At 52.5% G+C, this 22,116-nt stretch overlaps 6 protein-coding genes across 6 annotated transcripts; 5 read left to right on the forward strand and 1 right to left on the reverse strand.

Annotated features, from left to right (window-relative positions):
* Positions 1–167: 167 nt before the first annotated feature.
* PNP (Purine nucleoside phosphorylase) lies at positions 168–3,358 on the forward strand. The gene is made up of 4 exons (XM_002371835.2): positions 168–728; positions 1,389–1,725; positions 2,074–2,339; positions 2,611–3,358. Exons 1-4 carry the CDS (start codon positions 438–440, stop codon positions 2,707–2,709), a joined length of 993 nt encoding a protein of 330 aa, XP_002371876.2. The 5' UTR covers positions 168–437; the 3' UTR covers positions 2,710–3,358.
* A 1,689-nt stretch (positions 3,359–5,047) lies between these two features.
* On the forward strand, positions 5,048–8,022 carry TGME49_307020 (hypothetical protein). The gene is made up of 3 exons (XM_002371834.2): positions 5,048–6,041; positions 6,564–6,772; positions 7,263–8,022. Exons 1-3 carry the CDS (start codon positions 5,627–5,629, stop codon positions 7,455–7,457), a joined length of 819 nt encoding a protein of 272 aa, XP_002371875.1. The 5' UTR covers positions 5,048–5,626; the 3' UTR covers positions 7,458–8,022.
* Positions 8,023–8,389: 367 nt separating this feature from the next.
* TGME49_307015 (hypothetical protein) lies at positions 8,390–9,026 on the forward strand (the record flags this gene model as incomplete). Its single annotated transcript, XM_018782511.1, has 2 exons — positions 8,390–8,482; positions 8,787–9,026. The coding sequence occupies 2 exons, from the start codon at positions 8,390–8,392 to the stop codon at positions 9,024–9,026; spliced, it is 333 nt and encodes a 110-aa protein (XP_018635658.1).
* A 1,764-nt stretch (positions 9,027–10,790) lies between these two features.
* On the forward strand, positions 10,791–16,675 carry JMJC1 (histone lysine demethylase JMJC1/KDM5D/JARID1D; the record flags this gene model as incomplete). Its single annotated transcript, XM_002371833.1, has 3 exons — positions 10,791–11,366; positions 12,136–12,390; positions 13,446–16,675. 3 exons carry the CDS (start codon positions 10,791–10,793, stop codon positions 16,506–16,508), a joined length of 3,894 nt encoding a protein of 1,297 aa, XP_002371874.1. The 3' UTR covers positions 16,509–16,675.
* Positions 16,676–17,846: 1,171 nt separating this feature from the next.
* Positions 17,847–21,250, reverse strand: TGME49_307000 (hypothetical protein). The gene is made up of 3 exons (XM_018782510.1): positions 20,123–21,250; positions 18,734–19,227; positions 17,847–18,409 (listed from the first exon to the last, which is right to left on the reverse strand). The coding sequence occupies exons 1-3, from the start codon at positions 20,278–20,280 to the stop codon at positions 18,087–18,089; spliced, it is 975 nt and encodes a 324-aa protein (XP_018635657.1). The 5' UTR covers positions 20,281–21,250; the 3' UTR covers positions 17,847–18,086.
* Positions 21,251–21,321: 71 nt separating this feature from the next.
* TGME49_306990 (hypothetical protein) lies at positions 21,322–21,981 on the forward strand (the record flags this gene model as incomplete). Its single annotated transcript, XM_002371831.1, has 1 exon — positions 21,322–21,981. One exon carries the CDS (start codon positions 21,322–21,324, stop codon positions 21,979–21,981), a length of 660 nt encoding a protein of 219 aa, XP_002371872.1.
* Positions 21,982–22,116: the final 135 nt, after the last annotated feature.

The following is a 22,116-nucleotide window of genomic DNA, read 5'->3' on the forward strand; positions in this document are numbered from 1 at the left end:
ACTTGTCCACGATAATACTCACGCCTCAACGATCGGTCGCGTTTACATGGTAACCGTGGCTGTCTCAGCGGCAGACCAAGTCACGCCCAAAGTCACCACGAGGGAGTAGCTCACACAGTTAACAATTTGACACGGCGCGTGCGTCAATTTGGCTTTTTGCGTTCAACATTTATCTGAACACTCTGACCATACGTCTCTTCCTTCTTGGGTGGACTGATTCACGATATACTGGCACGGCTGTAAAGGCGCCACCACGGGCACTTAATCGTTTTTGACGCATATTTTTCAGTGAATGACCTTGGCCGTCCCACGCGACGTTCACTTGCGAAGGGAAAACGTGGGAGAATCAGCTGCTGACAACAAAAATCTCCTCACGGAAGCGGACGCCAGATCTCGAGACAGAAAATACCCCAATCGTCATCGACGGGTATCTATCGATGACGGTTCTGTGTTCCCCACGTTGTTCCGTCCGTCTTCTGCACCTGCGTCGGCAAAAGCTGCGTCCGGTGCAGCAGACTTTCCCCACCGCGCTGGGAAGTGGACGAAACAAAAACAGTAAAGTTGAATCGTTGTCTGGCAGTCGAGGAGTCTCACAACTGTTCAACTGTTCGTGGCTGGTGGAGTTTCCTTTTGATCCCCTTTTGCATTCCGTCACCCTGTGGGCCCCATCTCTTTCACTAAGCACGATGCAGGGCATGGAAGTTCAGCCTCACATCAGACTCCGCAAGGTAAGGTGGGTGTCTAGACCGTGAATCCGACGGATTTTCATGCTGGAAATCTGGCCGTTCGTCATAATATCGTGATCTGAGACAGAACGAAATCACGTTGTCCCGTCAAGTTGCTGTTTTTCTTCGAACCTTCGACTGCGGATCTTCAGTCAGAAGTGGCGTGGCCCGCACACCGTCCAAAGATGGCGCCTTCCACGATTCAGCAGAGGGTGCCGCTGTTGTATTCGCGGAAGCTTCACAGTACGTATTTATTTTCAATGAGGCGCTTTTATGAAAACGCAGTGGGGTGGCGCGAAGCCTTCCGGGAAAAGGCTGTTTCGGAGCCGTCCTGCTCTTAGACCTGACCGCAGCCAAGTCAAAGTGGGTCTTCCAGCCTCATCGCCCAACTGACTGTCGTACCGAGCCGGGTGCCTTGTGACAAGTGACCAGGCATCGTAGTCGGATAAGTGTGGAAGCTCACTTTAACCTCCAGTGCAGTCGACCGCCGAAACCCAATGTGCAGTTGTCACACGCCTGCTTTGCAGTCGATTTCGTGAGGTTTTCTTACAATCGCAGTTTCTGCACGCAGCCGCTCCAGAGGGTACGACGTGTTGTACGCTGATTATCCGTGGGTCTTAGTAGTCATCTTGATCGTGCTCGTCTTTCACGTTGTTTTTTCAGGAGGATGTGGAGCCGGTCGTCATTATTGTTGGTGACCCTGCGCGGACGGAGGAAGTCGCAAACATGTGCGAGAAAAAGCAGGAGTTGGCATACAACCGTGAATACCGGTCTTTCAGAGTCGTGTACGACAGCCAGCCCATCACTGTGATCTCTCACGGTATTGGCTGCCCGGGTACTTCGATCGCCATCGAAGAACTGGCGTATCTTGGCGCTAAGGTGATCATTCGCGCGGGCACGTGCGGAAGCTTGAAGCCGAAGACACTGAAGCAAGGAGACGTGTGTGTTACCTACGCAGCGGTCAATGAAACTGGTCTCATTTCAAACATCCTTCCTGAGGGTAAGGGTCCTTTGTCGAGACCCGCATGTTGTTTATCCTGGAAAGTGTCCATAGTGCCTTAACCAAAGCCAATACCTCCAAGTTTGCAGACGTAAAGTGAGAAGTGGCAGGACACTAGGACTCATCTGTACAGTCGTGGATGTGTGCTACTGGCGTTGCCGTTCCCCGGATTTGCGAACCGTGCTCTCGTAAATGTGTAATCTATTTTCCGGAAAATCGGTTGTGGATGGCAGTACATTGTTATGTGAGGTACAATGATCGACGCAACCAGTCTCCTTTTAGTATGGCTCGTGGCTTTTCCCGCGGATGCGCTCATCTGTGTCGCCCTCTCTGCCCGTTTCTTCACAGGTTTCCCCTGTGTTGCGACTCCCCACGTGTACCAAGCACTGATGGATGCCGCCAAGGAACTCGGAATTGAGGCCGCCTCTGGCATCGGCGTCACACAAGATTACTTCTACCAAAACGGTATTCTGCCATCGAAGCTGGAAATGTATTCCAAGTGCTGCGACGTTATCGACATGGAGATGTCCGGTGTCCTCGGTCTGTGCCAGGCTCGTGGCATCGCGACGTGTGGCATCCTTGCTGTGGACGGGTCTCCGCTTCAGTGGGATGAAGTAAGTTGCCAACCCTCCATTTTCAATCACTGGGGTGGTCTGTATCGAACCTTCGCGGTTATTGTTTTTTCGTAGAGGGGCGTTCATGGTTTCAGCTGCGTGTAAACTAATTTACTTGCACCTGCGGGACCAGAGGTGCAGGTGTAGCACCGTCAGTTTCGCCTTCAGTTGGTCCACTTACTCTGTCAGGCCGGTTCAGGGAGTTCCGTTCGTTGTAGAGACGAATCCTCAAAAAGAACAGTGTGGTTGTGCGAATCGTATTTGTCTGCAGGGTGACTATGACGCAACTGGAGTGAAGGCAACCACTGGGAAGGAGAACATGATCAAGATTACTCTCAAGGCATGTGCGAATCTGCGTCGCCAGTACTAAATGTACCCAACTTTGTAGATACAGCGGTGCTTGCTTGTGTATTGTAGATTTGTCACTCTTGTATATACACCCGTTGTCCGTTGAGGGGGCCTACCGTGGCTGACAACCCTAACGTGGCAGATGTCACTAAAATACACAGATTTGAAAGTATGCTGGCGTAGAGGACTGGTAAAACTAGTGTATAGAATCGCGGGTGACCAGGATATGGGTCGGCAGGCTGTCTAAGCAGGCACCCTACTGTCTTCCTGTTCCAGGGCTGCATCGTATTGTACCACCTCGTTACAGCGTGGTTCCAGTTTCGTGTATTTAAATGTACAACAAATTTCACAGTAATGTAGCAAATAACTCTCAGAGGGGATCGTCAGCACCGCCGAAGTGTCGGCTGTGTCAGTCCCTATTCTGTCCACTTCCCTGAAGATGGGACGTGGTCGTGACTGCAGGTGTTTTTTGTTCGTCCGTCGAGCGTGTATGTTAGGCTCTGGTCTCCGAACAGTGAAAGACACACGGGATGTTTCCCCCGTAAGTTGCCAATGCGTTTCAGTAGCATATGAGTTTTCTTTCGCTGCCACGACTTCGGTGGGCCGTTGGGATTCCAAAAAGTTGGATTTGCAGTTGAAGAAACCCTACGGGCTTCTCGAAAGCATCTCAAGACGCCGCGTGGTATGGCATGTAGTGTTCTGTTGTTCGTGCCAGACTTTACCCAGCTACTGCAAACGGGAAAGGCATCGCAGGCACAGCGACCTCAGATCTCCACGAGAAGCTTGTATATGCTTAAAACTAGTGGCATTTCTATGCCTTCTCCCGACATTGAGATGAAACACTGTCTGCCTGGCAACTCTTTAGCTTAGTCAAGGTGGAGGGAATCGCAAGGCCGGAAGGTAGAGTTCGCCTCCTGCGAAATTTTGAGTTTCCGAGATAAGCAAGCTTTCCAACAGTACACAGATGCATAGTTCTGTTCGAAGGTCGTTCTCGTGAATCGGCGACATCACAGCGAAAATCGGAAATGAGGGAAATAGTGCCTCAGGGTCATCTTCTATCTGTATGGAACGCACTAATCATACGCCAGTTAAAGTCGTGGTGCTGCCACACTTACGCATCACTGAACTACAGAGGCCCAGGGGATCTTCGGCCCAGTAGACTCCCGGCTGGTCGATCAGCATCGGTTTTTCCGTTCCTTAGGTGCACGATCCCCCAATTCTTGTAATCTTCACACTCTTCTAAGCTTCAGCACTTCAGGCTGCCACTGTCAGTTGCTTCTCAAACAAGCTCCATCGTCTCACCTAAGCGTAGACGGTGGCCTCAACTGCTGCTATATCTTGCCGCCTCTGAGGCCTACACTCACCTAGCGGTGGACTGGCCATACAAATACTCCCTGGAAAGGGGCAGTTCAGTCGCACAAGCAGCGGCTGAAAAGAAATGACCCCTTTCACACTGCTCCACGTCCCCGGAAACGACGTACCGAAACCCAGTGTCATTGCCTGCATACCGCTAAAGACCGGGTGGTGTCGCTCACGTCACCGGCTGGAGGTGGTTATTGCACGCAGCAAAATAGAGTTCCTGATATTGTTGGGGTGCTACCAATGAGAATAAAGAGATGTTTCGCGCGACCCATACACCGCTATAGCGCCACGTTTGCTCGACTTGAGATACAGTGCTGGATGGGGTTCTTGTAGCGGGGTGACCAGCCCTTCAGGTGCCTAACAAATTTAAGATGTTATTACCTGTAGGAAGCGCAGTCATAACTGCCATAGCTGAGAAGCGTGTTCGTGTATCTACTACTAGACCGACAGGCAGTGAAACCTCCACTCGTGCTACAGCACCGAGTGAGCTACCAGTTTGTGTGGCACTGTGCCTCAGCTCGACTGGAAAGTCTGACATGCTCAGGCTCCGAATCCACCATTTACAGCAGTTGATTGTAATCTTCTGCGTCAGAAGTATAGTTACATAACTCTCTCTCTGTTGAAGGGAGACACAGCAGAAAAGTAGGAAACTCTGTTAACCGCGTTCCACACAGCAACTGCATAATTTGCATGGGGCAGGACGCTGCTCCTCTAGCACCTCTGTAAAACATCCACCACCAATATATTGTTCAGATTTGGTATTGCGGGAAGGCATATGAAATGCTTAGGACTTCAAGGGAAGTCTCAACACGTATTCTGATGTAGTAAAGGCGTGATTTATTGCTGCTTTATTTGTGGTCACTGCATGTGATAAGCTTTCAAAACACGCAACCAACCGCGCAACGGCGCAGAATCCGAGTGACTCCCGTGGCAACCGCTAGCTTGTCTGTACAACTGACCAGTAAATGCCGTAAAAAGCTGCCGATTGCATGTATGGTATTGTCTTTTACCGTTTTCTCTGCCTTTGACATTAATGCTATCGATTTTACAGGTCCTGTGTTTTTTGTGCAGTATTCCAGTTGATTCCTCGCTTTCGTATCATTGGCGCGTGCCGCTCTCGGCGTACTTGAGCTGTGGCCGGCAATGCGAGTTCGCTCGACTTGCTAATGTTCTCATCCATGTCTCATCTAGGCAAAAACGAACAGGAAAGCTCCACTAACGCAATATAACTTTTATTCGGCTCTTTCTTTCTGCTCTGCCGCATCAGTCGAAGTTGACTTCAGAACATTTCCAGTCATACACCACCTGGTTACCCTTTCCCTTTTTCGTACGCGTTTTTCGGGAGCCAGCCATTTCGAGGAGCTGCTCGAGTGCATAGGCACATACTAATTTCTTATTTATGTTTGCCACATCCAACCCCACTGGACTTCTTACGGCGGCTAAAAGACTTAGATTTCAATATCCCACGACATTAAGGTTATTCCACAGTGTTCTGTTCTAGTCGTAGTCACTGGACTACAGCGTTTATTTCCGTGGGCACTGACGTTCAGCGCCCCAAACCTTTCTGTAACTTAAAAATGGACGGTGTGTCTCGTCAAAAATCGCTGCCGACTGCTCCCCCGCCAGGTCAGTTGAGTACCTCACCGGGAGAGACGCCTATTCTCGGGGGTCAAAAGGAGCGGACCGATGGGCCGCGAGTCCCGGTACCTGCGGGAGAGACAGCTCCGGAACGTGTGCGTATCAAGGGTCCGAGCGTCGTAGGCGACCTAAAAACAAATCTGGATGACATCAAGTCTTCTCTCGTTTCTTACTACAGTCGACTATACTCTGGAAGCTCTCCGTCCATTGAGGAACGCCTTGACGCGCTGTCATTTCAGAGCCAGAATCCGGAATCACCATCCCGATGGTTGCGTCGTCGACAAAGAGAGAAGAGGTTCGAGGCCATGGCTGAAACGTCCGAGGACTCCATGCGGGACCATCTCAGTGGCGGGAGTACGTTTGATGCGTGAGCGCAAAAACCAGTGCCTCTACGTCCTGTCGCGACCGCTGTATTTTTTTTTCGCTCTTTCAGAGTTGAACTTGGGTGCCAGTGTCCTTACTTTTGCGCTAACGTGAAAGTCATGAAGAGCAGTTTCCAACTTGCATCTGATAAAGAAAGCCTTCGAGGTATAAACTGGCACTCCAGCTCATGCTAGATACCCCAACGCCTCCAGGAAAGCCTTGCCTTCAGCCCAGTTGTTTTCTGAGGCTCGCGGCTGGGTTCTGTGGACCTTTCTTGTGGAAGAAACATTGGGTACACTGTCTCCTGTGAATAGCTAACTCCATTCAAGCCAGTGGTGTCCGTACCTTCATGTCAGTGATAACTAATACGGACTTTATCCGTTTACACATTTCGTAGTGTATGTCAGTGGAGTGGAGGATATCGGAACAAAGGAAGGAAATATTCGATCTTCCAAAAAAAGGATTTCCAGTTCAGCCCCAGATTTACGAGTGCGCGTTGCGCTGCTTATGCAGGAGACGTCGCAAGTGCAAGGCGGCGGTGCGATGAACCCGCTGTTGGACAGCGGAGTTCCAGGACCAGCGGCGAGGTATACGACATGTTGCGAGATCTTCGTCTGAAATGTGAGACGGCTTCGCTGAAGCTCAACACGATTTCTGACGATCTGTACCCGCAGATTTCCAATCCCAACCTGCGGGAGTGGGAATATACGACGACTCCTCTGGTAGGTAAGACACTCTCATTTGGAGGCTGTCCTTGCTTGGAGCGAATGAACTCGGTGGTGGTCATGCCCCACAGACAGCTGCTGAAGTTTGCAAAGATTAAACATACTTGGCGAGCTTCCAGTGATTGTTACTCCGAAGGACACATTTCATTCTCATGAATTGTGTGAAAACAGCCTACGTTACCATGAACACCGTCAGCTTACCGAAGCTGCCACCAGTGAAATAAATGCATTTTTCGGAAAAAGCATTTCTCCTCAAAGGATGTGTTCCTCCAGGTATTTGTCGTGTGGACTTGCTCTGTAACCACAAGACGCGGAAGGGGAAGACTCCGCGGTGCCTTGTAGGTTGGATGCGTGCAGATGACATCTGGGGTCGGTGTGGTCGTACCGATGGCACCACACGCCTGTGGTGATCTACCCAGGCTTTCAGCAAAAGATTCGCGTAGCTTTTCGGATGCTGTTCCTTTGGGTTTTTGTGACTCTTGTGTAGGGACGACGCCGACCACAATTCGGCGATCAAACGGAACTTCGCCACCATGCTACAAGTCTGTATCGCCATTTACACACACAGGCTGAAATAAATCAAAGCCGAATCAACAACCTACAGTCAAAAATGAAGATCTTGTACATGCAGACAAAGTCGGAGATGATGAAACACCAACAGGACCCAAGAGTGGGTTTGTGAATTCACAAACCAAAACCGTAATAGATTGTTTTTAACAGGCCTCACGCTACCCTTCTGCAGAGGGAGCGAGGGAGCTCCAGTGGGTTGCATCAGTCACTTTTTGTAGTAGTAGAGAGTTTTTACAAGCCAACATCGAACATTCAGTCCTCCTTCCCCCCCAACTGTTGTTCCAAGGAGCAACGTTGAGTGGGAGCAGCGTTGAGTGGGAGCACCGTTTATTGTGTGCACCGCTCCGAACATCGGTGACGCGTGCGGCAAAGGTGTGGAACGAAAAGCGGTCACAAACAGATACAGTCGGGCAGGTCAACCCACGAGATTTGGCAGTAAACTGTTTGGGAGTGTTGGTTTGGAAATACGGGCAGTCCCTTTATTTTGCGTGTGCAGAGCTGGACTGCTGGTTTTGTATTTCACTTGTTCGCCCTAAGCCCATTACTTTTCTGTACAGGAGAATTACTGGTGGAACCCGCAAATATATTTTGGGCTGGTGAAAGCGTCGAGTGCGAACAGCCAAACATAAAAGATACAATGCACACTATCGCTTCTCTGTTGCACAGATCATGGCGGTGTGGGGCGCCGGAAATGAGACACGAAACAGCGGCTCCATTCTCTGTTCGACACAACTCAAAGGCTCTCGTATGATGTAGATTAATAGTGCTGCAGACACTACGAGCAATGCTAACCCGTTTCCATCGGGGTATCTGTGACAACAGTTATGTGTATACTACGCCTAGAAAGCAACCCATGTGGAGCAACCGTAGTGCTGTAGGATGCTGAAATCCGACACTTTTAGGACCTACCGGTACGCCTCCGCGCACGTTCCCTCCCCCCAAATGGTAGAAATTAACTTCCTGTCGGAAATACCGTCAGCTGTGGGTCTGCATACACTACAAACCAGGACATCTTCAGGAACGGACGATAACTGCAACACTTGTATGGTTCAGTCTTCGTCAGTGGAGCTATCAGCAACTTCAACTGCCAACGAGGGCGCGCATCTGCTGTCGATTCGGCAACGTTGTTTGCGGGAAGTAAGAACGAATTGACGAAGTATGCATGTTTTACAAAACGGTGTTTCTCGCTTCCATTTTGATGCTGCCTCAATGACCACATTCGCTTTGAACATTGCACGTTAACGGCGCCTTAGCACAGATGCGGACTGGTTGTTCACTCGAACTGCGTGGACAGACTGGCGCTACAAATGGCATGCTACAAAGGTTCCGGTCATACTTATATATATATATATAACAGTAGCGATGCGGTTCCACAATCTACCTTCAAACACGGTAGCAAGAAGGCCGCAGAGCGACACGCCCTCTGCGCTGTTGCCCACAGGTGGTTTCTCTCTCCCGGAAGGCACACAAACCTGGTGAAAGGGTGCAGCGCTTCGACGACAGAAGAAGGAAAAAAACATATTCAATGCGAATTCCACCTTCTCTGTGCCTTTGGCCCGGACAGGCGACACTCGCAACTCCAAGGAGAACTCCACCAACGACAAGCAGAGACATGACCATCACCGTCCGACTGTATCGCCGCATTCACCACGCGCTGTTGGTGTGCGACTGCCCAGTGTAGCCCGTCGAATCCTGCGTCATCCTCGAACCTTGCCAACCCGTGGTCATTCTGGATTAACCATTCTAAACAAAGTTGGTGGCTAGGAACTGGATAGTAGTCACATTCTTGGGTGTGGCACACTTCCCGTAGGCGTTCGACCCAGTACCCGTACTGTCAGGTGAAACAGCTAGCGGCGGGTCCGTCTCCGGTAATTTAAAAATTGTGTAGAACCGATGTGTTTTGTGCGGTTTCTTCGTGGGACTTTTAAACGATCTAATTCTCGCTGGCAACATTCTGCGCAAGCCCGAGAGCCACGGCTCCGCTGACTTGAAGCTGCCACGCGCATTTGGCTTTTACCGGGATGAGGGCTTGCCCATCTCGGGTGCAGCGACGGTAGCAAAGGGAGACCGTCGTCTCTCGCACAAGCAGACCACGTGTCCGTCCTTTGGTGATTTCTGTGAAAAAGGGAGCTGGGCGACCACCCACGCGGCACCGAAGCCTCTCCGAGTTTCTCCTGCTGGGGAGAGGCACTTTCGAAGAATGTCGCGTGGCTCTAAAAATGCATCTTTTTCTTGTCGGCGTTTCCGCGTTTCCCGACTCACCGGCATCGCGGCAGGCCAAATCCCACCTTTTCAGAAGAGCGGATTTTGGCCGCTTTGTGAAAGCGAGCGCCTTTGAGGCAATCGAGTAGGCTGCTGCCGCTTGTCTAAAATGCGTTCCAGTTAGCTCTGCACGACCAAACTGTGGACTGGCACAGTACATACACTGGGCAGTTTCTCCGCAGGAAGCTCGTCAAAAATCGTCGGCGCCTTGGTGGTGGCGATTCGGGTCAAAAGTACTAGTTTGCTGTGGAGCCCTTTCCTCACGTTTGTGCCTGTCATGAATGTTACTCTCGGCAGCGAAGTTCACCGGCACACCACCTGACTCCGCGTGGAGAACAGAACGGGGTTTCTGCCTCGTTTGCGCCATCATGTACCACGCTCAACGCGGTCCCGGAAACAGAACTCCACTTCGAACTGGAGAAGGCTCTCGTTTCTTCGCCTCACTCGACGTCCCAATTCTTTAGGGCTGCCGAAGCAGCGCAGCCGTCTCTTCCTTTCTCATAAGCGTTCTAATTTTCCTCTTTTCTGGCACGCTGAATCCCACTTTTTTCGGCTTCTGACGCTCCGGCCCGTCCCAAGCCCGTATTGCGTCTCGAAAGCACCCGGACGCGAGGGGGAGAGAGACCTTCTCAACCAGCAAACAAGAGTCCGAGAGATTGGTGCGTTGCCAGAAGGCCACAGACACAAATCTGCTTTTGCTCAAATCAATGACCGAGTCTGCCTACCGCGAAACCTGGCGTGACCATTCCTTTCGTGCAGCATGTGCGCCTCGCCACCTGGAACGTTCGACTCCAAATATTTACACATCCGTTTCGGGGCCGGTGAACTGGTCTCTAGAGACCGCAACATCGTCATGACCTCCAAGGACCGCCCCCTTTCCCTAGACGTTCGAAACTCGGGTTTAAATAACGCCGCATCGGAAGAGAGGTTCTTTGCGCAGTTTTATCCAGGATCCGATCCACTGCCATTACGCGGTTGGGTATGCATGAACAAAGATTGTCTTACATACCGACGACCATCGCTAAAGAAGCCGTCGTGAGAAACTCTTGTTGAGACGCCGCGCACACCCGCGCTTCAAGTAGCCCGAACATATTCCGTTCTTTCCCGATTCTCTGAGTAGCAAGAATCGTTCCGACACCTGCACCTGCCTTTCGCTGAAATCAACATTTTTCCCCTGCCCAAGATGGAGACGCCGTCGACAGCGGATTCTCTGTCTCGTATGGACTGCTCTGTACCGGGCATCTCTTCTTCAGCTTCTTCTCGTTCGAACTCACCACGCACCCGTGGGTCTGTTTCTTCTCTGGTTTCGGTGTGTGATTCGTCCTCTGGTTTCTCATCAACCGGATCTCAGGCGCCTGCCCCTTCGCCAGACGCCGCGGCTCCCGCGGCTGCCTGTCCCACGTGTTTTTCTGAGGAACTCAACTTGAGTGACCCTTGTGCATCCTCATCCCGAGAATCTGTTTCCACGAAGTGTAGGACGGGGCTGACTCTCACGGGGGCAACTGGTTCCCTGGCATCGGCAGAAACCACCAGCTCTCCCCGAGTGGAGAAGACTGCGGTACATGCAGTGGACGCCTTTAGAAGCGCTGAAGGCCTTACCTCGCCAACACTTGTTTCCGCGAGTTCGCCGCCGTCTCCGGTCGTCGGTTCTGGTTCTTCCTCCCGGCCTCAGCGAAACCGCAGAGCCCCGCGAAAGTTCGAGGTCGAGGACGCGAGCAGCGACGCGTCCTTGAGGAAGGCACTAGAGAAATCTCGATTGGTAGGTCTGTGTGGCACTAGGAAAGGATTCAAGTAACTTTACCGTACACGGCGGATCACCTGAAAGGACAGAGATAACAGAAATAGTATTGAAGAAAACAAGGGTTTTACATCGTGTTGGGCACCTGCGGCGTTGTCCGTAGGCGGGAAAAAAGTAAACGATCGGGGTGAGAAGCTTCGCACTAGAAATTGACACTGCGCCAATGCAAAGAAGAAAGTAGCCGAGAAAACACACTTTCCACTTTCTGGTTTGAAAGTCGAATCTAGGCACCCGACTAGGCGTTGTCTAGCGAAAAAAGATGTGTACACGTTGCATGTCATGAAAAGCAGCTGTCTTCGGTGTGACACACTAAATGCGAACATCCTTGTTGAAACCCGCAAGAAAGCCTTGTCATGAGCGAGACGGTGTGCTGCCTCGAGCTCACCGCGGTGGTGCCGACAGGAGCGACCCTTCAGATTTTCTTTTTCCTAGAGCCCCCCTCACGGCGTCGTCATCCGTCACTCCTCCGTTCGTGTTCGATCCCTTTTTGCTGTATTGGTCGTTCAGGATGTGAAGCATGCATTCGCTCTGGCTTTTTCTCCCCCTTCTGCTTAGCTTGTCTCTCAGTGTCCTATCTGCATGTGTCTGTGTGTCTGCCTATCTGTCTATGTGGGTATGCATGTATATATGTATGTTTCAACATCTATTAACCTAGCTGTGTCTCTGTCTGTATATCTATACGTATTCAAGGGACTGCGCTTCTCTGTTCACGTGTATGTTTTCTTTGTAGGAGCGGCGTCGCGTGCAGCTGGACAGTGCGTCGCTGCCGCCGGTTCCTGAGATTAAGTTGGAGTCCATGGAGGACTTTCTGGTCAATCCGATCGCTTTGTTTGAGAAACTGGAGCACTACGGCCGCGAGTTTGGCGCGGTGAAAATCATCCCGCCGGACAACTGGCAGCCGCCCTTCAGTCTCAACGGCCTCTTGACGGATGAGCTCGAGTTCCACGTTCGCGTTCAAGATGTCCACACTTTGATGCAGGGCCAGGTAGGAGCGGGACTGCAACGAAGCAAACAACGATATGCTTTAACGCGAGTCACCTGAAAAACCGAGCCTACGCAGATCAACATGTGCGATTACGGGTACACGCTCCTCCAGACATTTATCCACGGTACACTTATCTGCCACAGGTCTCATGCCTCTACCGTCACGATACAGCCGCCGGTTACGTCTTACTGCCCTGGACGGGGATTACTTACTTATTTGGTTTCTTTAAGATTCCTTGTGTGCATGGACACTCGCGTTTCGCTTTGCCGGCTGCGGCGCGAGGTTCGTAGACGAGCGACGACGCCATGAACGATATGATTCAGCTCGTTCGAACTCGGCTTGACACGTTGTGCTTTTAGATTTGTCGGTACACGACATTAACCGAATTTTAATTATTTGGCCGCCGCTATAAGAGTGTTGAAACGCAGGGTTCTCCAGGTTGGTTTTCGTGCGAGGAATGTCGCAACACCGTGAACGTCAGGGAAAGGGAAGAAATGCTTTGGAGAGGAGTGGCAGCGGGAGGAGAGAACTGAACCTTATCTATTCTATCCTGCGTGCAACTCCCAGTTTTTCCTTTCGTTTGCTTTTCTGTAGCTAGATGCTGTCAAGTGGGAGCCACAAGCGAAGGGGAAGGTTCATGCGTTCTTTTTTTGATGATCGGCTTCACTCGAGAGGACCCGCCTGACGGCGCGAGGGCGGTAGCTGCACCACTTCATGAGTAGTAGAGGCGGGCTTATGCATTTCGCCGTAGTGGATGTTTTCGGTGTGTTCTTTGTTCTCCTGCCTGTGGGGTGACCGCGTACGTATAGTTCATAACGCTGGTCACTTTGTCACTTTCACTGCAGGGCGTTTTTGTGGTTTTCACTTTTTTCTCCTTTGTTGCGCGTCGGATGCCAATGTCTCTTGTCGACCCCTCACAAAGACTCGAGTCGTCTCTCGGGAAGAAAAATATTTGTATTCTGCCTGTCTTCTACGTGACTACAGATTCTTCACTGTATTTAAGCATTTGATTCGCTTTCATGGGAGGCCGTCCGTTTCCTTTTCCTTTTCTCCAGAACTTCCGGCACCCGCCGCAACCAATGCGGGCGTCGGAGTTGCAGAAGCTGGACAGAGACATGAAGACGCAGCTGTTTGGGCGCGAGGACGTGCAGGTGGCCGCCCTCGAGCGCGTCTACTGGCAGTCGGTGGAGAGTTCGAGTCCTGAGGTCACAGTTCACTACGCCGCCGATCTGAAGACGAACGAGGTTGGGAGCGGCTTCCCCACGGATGCTTCGTCCGCACCGTCGCGAGACTCAGAGGTGGAAGTCCCGAGGACATACGCGACGCATCCTTGGAACTTGACGCGCCTCGCGCGGGAGGACGGGTCGCTGCTCGCGGCGTACCACCGAGACGTCGCCGGCGTTACGTCGCCGTGGCTGTACATCGGGATGGTGTTTTCGACCTTCTGTTGGCACACTGAAGACAACTTCTTCGCTGCATGCAACTACCACCACTGGGGCGCGCCGAAGGTCTGGTACTTGGTGCCGCCGAGTCGTGCGCCGTCCGTCGAGCGACTGCTGCAGTCCTATTTGAGCGAGAAGGACCCCGAGTACGTGCTGCACTCGCTGACGGTGCAGTTGCCGCCGGCGTTGTTCGTCGAGAACCGGATTCCGATCTACCGGACCGAGCAGCGAACTAACGAGTTTCTTCTCCTCTGGCCGCGAACCTTCCACGCGGGATTCAACGCCGGCTTCAACTGCAACGAGGCCTGCAACTTCGCCCCTGCGAGCTGGCTGTCCTGGGGCAGGAAGTCCGTCCACGCGTACCGGTTCGTTCGGTCGACTTGCATTCCCTTTCACCAGCTGCTGCTGCGCGCGACTGCCGAGGCCACACGGACGCGTCTTTCGGCCGCGCAACTTCTGCATCTTTTGCGTGCGCTCATGGAACTGGTGCACGAGGAATTCGCTGCCAGAAAGGCCGCCCGCGAGGCAGGGCTGGTTGCGCTGGCGATGGTGGTCGACTGCTGCGCGCTCGATGCTCAGGTTGACCCGCTCCGTCGACTCGAGGAGGCGGGGGCCGAGCCGGCGCTCGACGGCCTCGCGGCAGAGCTCCTCAAGTGCGAGGGCGACCTCCGGTCGATGGCTGTTTGCGGAAATCCTCTCCTGAGGCCGCCCCCGCAGTTTTACCGGGGGGGCGGCGCGGGCCAGGAGTTCGTGTTCGGGGAAAGCGAGACACAGACAGACGGGTGCGTGAAATCGGACGCGTCGTGCTCAACCACTCGCGAGAGGAAACGCGCGCGCGGCTTGGGGAACCCACGAGGCGGCGAGACATCCGACGACTCGGGTGGATGCACACCGGAGACTGAGCGCGAGAGGGAAGCGGCCACCGGGGCTCAGGACCCAGTGGAGAGACGAGAAGGAGGGGAGAATTCTGAGCAGGCGTCTGGAGGACGCGCGCGAGTCTCCTGGGAGTTGACAGAGGAAGGAGCGTCGTTTCTGAAGGCTGCGTCGACCATCGCCGCCCTCCCCGTCAAAGACTGCGACTCCTGCCGGGCATGCTGCGCAGTCTCGTGCATCGTCAGTCCGCAGAGCCTGGAACACGCATGTCTGGACTGCCTCGATGCAGACGAAACTCCACTCCCGCAAAGAGTGGTGCTGATGCGCTTCGCCTTGCCGGCGCTCCGCGGCCTCGTTGACTTTCTTCTGTCCACGTTTCTCCGCAAGTGCGACGAGGAAAGTTCGAGAGGGGAGGGCGAGACGAAGGAGGACTCGGCGCGCGCAGAAGCGAGTGAGAACTGGTCGACGTCTGCGGCGACGCCCGTAGAAACAGAAAGTATGGCGACGCCTACGCGAGGCAGGACGCAAGAGACTCTTGGGCAGCAGGTGAAGACGGAGGGATCAAAAGAAGGTGTCGAAACGGGTGGAGCAAGCGGCGCACAAAGCACAGGGAAGAAATCGCGGAAGAGAAGAGCCGCCTTGTTGGGTTTGACGGGCAGCGCGAGGCGACGACAAGGTCGAAGGGGGAGCATCCAAGAGGGAAGAAAACCGAGCGCAAAACTCCATGATGGGGATACGAAGAAACTGGTGGAACAGCTGCTACAAGACCCGCTGTACGTACACCTGCCGACGATGGAGGAACTGGTGCAATTCGAGGAGGTGGCGCGGCCGCGAAGTGCGGGTTCGAATTTCCTCTTTTTCGCTTCGCAGAAGAGCGAGTCAGTCGACGCGAGAGCGAGGAAGAAGGCGAGGAACGCCGGCGCGAAGCAAGCTGCGGAATCGGCGTCTCAGAGCGGACGGGAGAAGGACTGTCATCAGGGGCGACGGCAGAGTCGCAAGACAGCTCGCTTGACGTCTGGCTCGCAGGACTCAGAGAAAGCAGAGACAGGAGAGAACGGAGAGAAAGAAGAAGCAGCTGCGGACAGGGGCGCCGACGCAGATGGCAACGAGGAGACCGAAGACGCAGAGAAAACGAAGAACAGCGAAGAAATCGAGAGCAACAGAGAGGCGACACCCGGTAACCTCATTGTGTCGGGTGGCTCTACAGACGTCTCGACAGACACTCCGACGTGGACGCTGGTGGCGGCAGTCGACGATGTTGCCCATTTGTTTCAGCTGGAGAGCGAGACGCGCGAGCGTCGCACAAGACGCAGAAAACTACGGTCAACTTCACCTGCGGAGGGTCCAGCATATCAAGTGGCAACCCCACAGATGGCAGCGGTCGGGGGAGAGGTGAAGACCGAGACAAAGGAAACAAAGGAGAGGACGACGAGAGCGAAGCGACAACCAGCCTCGGACGATGAGAGAGGTTTGTGTCGCAAGGAGGCGCGTGGACTATCAAAGCAAGCAGCGAGGAAGGCAGAGGACGCAGAGGCAGAGGAAATGCGGGAAGAGGATCCATGGATGCGTTTCGCGACGCAGCTCACGTGGAGGTACTTTCTGACTGCGTTGAAGGACGAGGAGGACGACAACGACGAGAAGATTCTGCCCATGTTCAAGAAGGCGGAGATGCGGCGCCGGACGAGTGCATGCGACCCAGACTACGCGCGACCTCCTGCCGTTGGTGTGCATGAAGACATGCAGAGCGAGGTGGCGGACTCTGCAGGTGTGTCCGGCGACGACTTCTGTCTAGAAGATCCGTGAACAAGTCAGTGCCTGTCTTCCTGCCAAAAAAAGTCGGCGTTTGAATCCCCCGCGTCTCGCTCTCAAAAGGCTCCACCTGGAGCTATTCTACGTCTGGGCTCTCAGGAGAGGCGACAGCGACGTTCAGTTGCGCTCGGCTGTATGCACAGCGAGGACGGGCGAAAGAACAAAAGCCTGGAGAAACGGATTCGGCGGTCTGGCGTCTCCGCGCCGTTCTGTGCGAGTCTTTGTCGGGGCAGCGCCACAGCGAGCGACGATGAGATCAGGGCAGACGGCATCAGACGGATCCGTCGACTCGCCGTGTCAGCCCCCAACAAGCGCGTGCGATCCAAGAGGTCGCCTCGAAGAAAAGGAGTTTCGCGAAGAGACACCGACGCACAGAGCACACAGTTGACGGGGACTTCGCTGAGAGGAAAGAGAAGAGGCGAACGCAAACAACTACCTGTCCCCGGTGTCAGAGAACACAGACACGCATCAACCAAAGACACTGTCCTGCATGAACATATGCACATCTGTGGATTCGGTGCTGGAACTACTGTATCGTATATATGTCTGTATCCAGACATATATACGATACAGTTTTTCCAACATGCATAAAACAAAGTGCAGCGTCCTACATCCACGCTGATGTATCGATCCTTTATATTTATATACATGTATGTATTACACATATATATATATATATATATATAGTGTTTCACTGTAGGGAGATTGACTGGCATGCGTGTTTGGTGCATCGCCTCGTCCTTGCAGGTATTTCTTCTTTGAGTACGTTTATTCGAGCGTGCATTTGCCAGGGTTCTCTCGGAGAGGGCGGCAGTCGAAGCTGTCGACATTTTTTTCTTGCTTCTTGTTCCCGTTCTTGGTTTTCTACTCAAGAGGTGACTGACACGCATGCAGCTCGGCTGTCCTAACTGTTGCGATTGAGGCGCGCGTTCGCACAAGGATGAGGACGGATCTGAAGATCCGGCGGGCGCGACAAAAAACCCAGTGCAGACCCGAATGCTGCGCTGTACGTACACCGCGTGTCGAGCGGCTGGAGCATTGACTGCTGAAGGCCACCCGAGGGCCAAAAACGTCTTTCCCTTTGATGAAACTATCAAACTTTATTGGTAGGGAGAAAGGTTGAATAGTGGGCGGAACTCGCGTCCACACGCTGCCAAAAAACGTTTATCTCGCTGCACGTTGTAGGTCACTTTTTCGCAACAAGAAAGAGTCTCTGCCGTCTGATTCTCTTTGCATCTCCCCTCATATATCCACATCTATATGTATATATATATATATATATGTATATCTGTATATGTGTAGATGGATATGCATGTGTTTCCATTCACGTGACAAGCGGGAGGGGACGACTGAGGAGCACGACACACGATTTCGAGAGCAGATATTCGACAAAGTCTGACTGACGATTGCCCTAGAAACCTTTTTTAAAAGCAGACCCGCAGGCCAGTCACACATGTGAACTCGACGGTACTGCGCCGCAGCTCGTGCCAGTCCGTCACACCGCGTTTCTGCAGGTGTTTTGCAGAGGTTTTGAGAATTCTTTGCTTTTTCTCCGCATTCGTCTTTTTTCTTTCACCTCCAAGTCCGAGATCCATGGAACCCCCCCAAACGGTCTGCTCTGCCGTGGTGGCTGTGGACGCCGGACACCCCACGGGCGATGCCTGGTCCCCTTTGGCCGATCCCATTTTTCGCTCCCTGCATCTTCAACATTGCTCGCTGCTTCTTGCTCATGTAATCAAACATGTCGATTTCTCCTGAGGGCGCACTGACCGTCGCCATCGCATCTCGAAAGTCCCGTTCTATTTCTCGATCTCTTCCTTCTCGCTCTCGTCGCACGTCTCGGCGTCGCCTCTCTCCAGACGGGCTCCGGGAGACACTGGACGAACGATGCCGGCCTGACAAAAAACATTCTTGGCAGAGTTGATCGAAGTGTCAAACGCTTTCTTTTCTATCCACCTATCGACATAAATGTACACAAAGCTATCTATCTCTCTATTTGTATCTGTTTCTATCTCAATCTCTCTAGTTCTCTCTCTACATACCTATATCGATCAATAGCTGCCTACCTCTAAGAGGGTACATGTAGGCACTTCCTTGACTACGCACCTTCTGTCCCCACAAATACACATGCATACTTATGTCCGTCCTAGTTGAAGAGTCCGGAATATAAAGATGCGTGTACACTGGAGAACTGCGTTTTCTTCTCTCTGGACGCTTACTATCGTGGCGTCTTCGATCGCGATGGTGTCTTCTCTCTGGAGACTCTCTACTGTCTCTCGAGGGTCGGTGCCTGTAGCGCCGTCGCGCATATTCTTCCTCAGAAGCGTTTCCGCTTCCACCCGTTCCTCTTTCTTCTCGGCGCCTGTTCTCCTCCCGGCGGCGACACAGACTCCCGCTTCTTGATCTCGAGCGTCGCCTCTCCATTCTTTCGTCTTCCTCACGCCTTCCACACCTTGCAGCTTCCTCAGAGTTCTCGAGTTTCTCGGCCTTCTCAGAGTTCTCGAGTTTCTCGGCCTTCTCAGAGTTCTCGAGTTTCTCGGCCTTCTCAGAGTTCTCGAGTTTCTCGGCCTTCTCAGAGTTCTCGGACTGGAAAGCGCCCCCCCATTTTTGCAGCGCCGCACGCTGTCGCGCCTCTTCGCGCTGCGCCTCGGCGGCTGCCTGAGCGGCAGGCACCCAGAGGCCTTTCGAGTTCCGGACCATCGTGCTCTTCACTCTACAAAGGAAACGCGTTAAGAACGCAGCAGACGAAATGCGCAAACGACAGCCGCTGCCCGAAACCGAAGCAAACAACACGAGAGACGGACAGGCGCCAGCGAAGACGCAAGAAGAGAGGCAAGCAGGCAGGGAACCCCCGTCACGCACAGAGACGTGTACAGCTCAGAGTTCACTCTTTTCACGGAAAGTCTGAGAAATGCTTTCCTGTCGAGTGACAGACGCAAAGAAACCTCTACATACGCGCCCACATGAAACAAACGAAAGCTCATTCATCTCTACACTCGTGCATCCACATGCCTACACATATCTTTCTATCAATCCATATCTATCAATTTCTACCAGTTTCTATCAAGATCTGTCTATCTGTCTTATCTCTCTCTCTCTATATATATTTTAATATGTACGAGGATTTACCATTATGCCAAGAAGGATGACGACGTTCATGATTGCTTGAAAGCTGCAGACTTGAGATTGTTTAACTACAGTCATTTAGCTCCCGCTTGGATGACGCAGTGAGCAAAATAATAGATACCACGAGCTGGGCACACACATATGTACGTCTGTAGCTATGTACAAATACGTAGACATGTATATAACTGTGTATTGAAATGCACGTTGCATAGAGAAAACAGGCATATATACCTGGTCTCATGCATGCAGCCACATATACATCTACTGAAATGCACGCTTTTAAACGGGAAACTTGAATTTGAACACATACCTGAGCTGTATCGCCACAGTTCGTATATCCATAAGCATATATATTTATATATATATATATATACATGCACATGTATTTACATAGTGAATCGCACACATTTGTAGAGAGCAACATGGCTTTAGAAAGCCAGTCTGGAAGACAGAAAAGAGCGAAACAGATGCAGGCGGCGTACGGTTTGAGTTTCGCCGGACGGGCGTTTCTGTCGTCGTCGCCTCGCCGAGTTCGAAGAATCGCGTGAGGATTCTCCCATCTGCGATGCTTCTGAAGATCGGCCTCGTCCTGCTCTGCCCTGGGCCTCTCAGGGTCGTAAACAGGAACGAACTGCGGCATTTTCAGAAAAGAGGATCTCCAGGATCTCTGCGCCGTCGAAAAAACTGGAGCGCCCCGGACGAAACAGGAAGGAAAGAGATCGGTCCTGCTGGCCGAGATCTCTCTGTGCTCTCACTCGGGCCTCTCAAGGCAGAGGCGCTCGTGACGCAACGTAGGAGAAGAAAAACAGAGCGAGAGGAGCAAGGCGGAGATCGCGCGATGTCAGAGGGAGAGTGCTGTGCAGGGGAACGCCAGGTACCTTTCTTTGGAGCAGAAAATGCACCAGAGAGCGACAGAGGAGAAGTGGATTCAAGAAAGAAGCGAGAACTGACAAAGGCGACAAGAGAGAACAGGAGAGATGGAGCACTCAAGGACAGGAGGCGAGGAGAGAGATCCCCCCTACAGGTTCAGAAGAAACCAAGCTGAGCCGCAGGACCTCCTGACATACTGAAAAACAATCCTACGTCTCGGTTGCACATGTTTGTCTACAGACACACACATATATATAGATATATAGACATAAATATTGTGTAAACATGCATATAGATCTATCTATACGTATCTTTGGAGAACAACCAGATCTTTATCGCCTGCCATACTGCGGTTTGGTCCTCTGTGACCCACAACGCACAAGGCCGAGTAAAAGACAGAGGAAGAGAAACACATTCCGTTTGCTTGGAAAAAGTCAGACAGCGACCGGGAGAGTTGACGAAGTCTCCCTTCTCCGTGGTTGCTCTTTCTGCGTCGACTCATGTCTTTGATCTCCCGCAGTAGAGAGGACGGGAGACGATGGAGGACGAGAGAACAGAGGTCGCGAGATAAAAAGCGAAGACCGAGGCGGCCGCCCAGAGGCGAGAGGAAAAAGAAGATACTGTGAAAGGGATCGAAAAGAAGGACGAAACAGGAGAATCGACAAAGCTGTCGGCGAGGAGAACGTGCAGCAGAGTCACTCAAAGTCGAGGTCTCTCCAGAAAGAGTCGTTCTTTCTTCCTGATTTTTCCGGCGAAGAAACCAAATGGCTTTTTAAGCGCTGTGGAGAAGAAGAGGCTCAGAGAGAAAGCGATGCGTTCTCTAGCAGAGAAGCGCAGCTGCTGTGTTTGGACATGCACGCGAGGCAAGAGCCGCCGCGACAAGCTGCTGCCCGGAGGTGGGTTGTTGACGTTCTATCGAAGAAAACATGGAGTTCTCTTTGCTCTAAACGAAACTTTGCTCACGCAAAAAACATCAGAGCTTCGTCTCCGGAAAAACATTTTCTGTTCGTTCCTGAGACACCAGAATCCTCAAAAAGCTGTCTTGTGTCTCGTCTTCTCGCGCTGCAGCCTCCTTTCCGCTTTTCTCTGTCTCTGCTTTTCACTTCTTCTCCTTTTCTGTTCTGCTTGCCCTCTCTCTTTGTCCCTTCTCTTCCTCCGCTTTCCGGCAGTTTCGTTTCTCTCCTCGTTCTGCCTCTTCCGCCTTCCGTCACCCCCGTGTCTGCAAGATCCTGAGGGTCTGTTCTCCGTCGACGAGCTGTTTTGCGGCTCTCTCGCTGTCCGTGAGAGGTTAGAGAAAACCGAAGATTTTCTTCCTCCTTCTCTTCTCGGCATCCCTTCTGTGGCTTCTCGCGAACTCTTCGTGCACTCTGGGCGCTCTTCTCTCGGCGGAGGCCTGGACGTTTTTTGTCATTCTCTGCTCCAAGTTCTTCTCTTGCGCTTCTCACTGCCGTGTTTTGCCAGCGTGCGTTGAGGAGCGTGAGGCGGTCGTCTCTGAGGGAGGAATTCGTTTCGCTTCTTCTCTCCCCGCCTTTCTCGCAATGTTTCCAATACATCGTTGCCCGTCTCTTTCACCCGCAGTCCGAGTTCCGGTCTCCTAATTGTGAGC

Source organism: Toxoplasma gondii, chromosome XI (assembly GCF_000006565.2).
Source record: "Toxoplasma gondii ME49 chromosome XI, whole genome shotgun sequence".
Lineage (NCBI taxonomy): Eukaryota > Apicomplexa > Conoidasida > Eucoccidiorida > Sarcocystidae > Toxoplasma > Toxoplasma gondii.

Bases quoted from the DNA above. Each gene is read 5' to 3' on its own strand.
- PNP (XM_002371835.2), top strand. From the start codon at position 438: ATGACGGTTCTGTGTTCCCCACGTTGTTCCGTCCGTCTTCTGCACCTG. The intron at 729-1,388 runs GTAAGGTGGGTG...TTGTTTTTTCAG, and splicing joins CTCACATCAGACTCCGCAAG to GAGGATGTGGAGCCGGTCGT. The intron at 2,340-2,610 runs GTAAGTTGCCAA...ATTTGTCTGCAG, and splicing joins CTCCGCTTCAGTGGGATGAA to GGTGACTATGACGCAACTGG.
- TGME49_307020 (XM_002371834.2), top strand. From the start codon at position 5,627: ATGGACGGTGTGTCTCGTCAAAAATCGCTGCCGACTGCTCCCCCGCCA. The intron at 6,042-6,563 runs GTACGTTTGATG...CTGCTTATGCAG, and splicing joins GGACCATCTCAGTGGCGGGA to GAGACGTCGCAAGTGCAAGG. The intron at 6,773-7,262 runs GTAGGTAAGACA...ACTCTTGTGTAG, and splicing joins AATATACGACGACTCCTCTG to GGACGACGCCGACCACAATT.
- TGME49_307000 (XM_018782510.1), bottom strand. From the start codon at position 20,280: ATGCCGCAGTTCGTTCCTGTTTACGACCCTGAGAGGCCCAGGGCAGAG. The intron at 19,228-20,122 runs GTACGCCGCCTG...TTTCCTTTGTAG, and splicing joins CGTCCGGCGAAACTCAAACC to AGTGAAGAGCACGATGGTCC. The intron at 18,410-18,733 runs GTAAGCGTCCAG...GTTTTTTGTCAG, and splicing joins CGATCGAAGACGCCACGATA to GCCGGCATCGTTCGTCCAGT.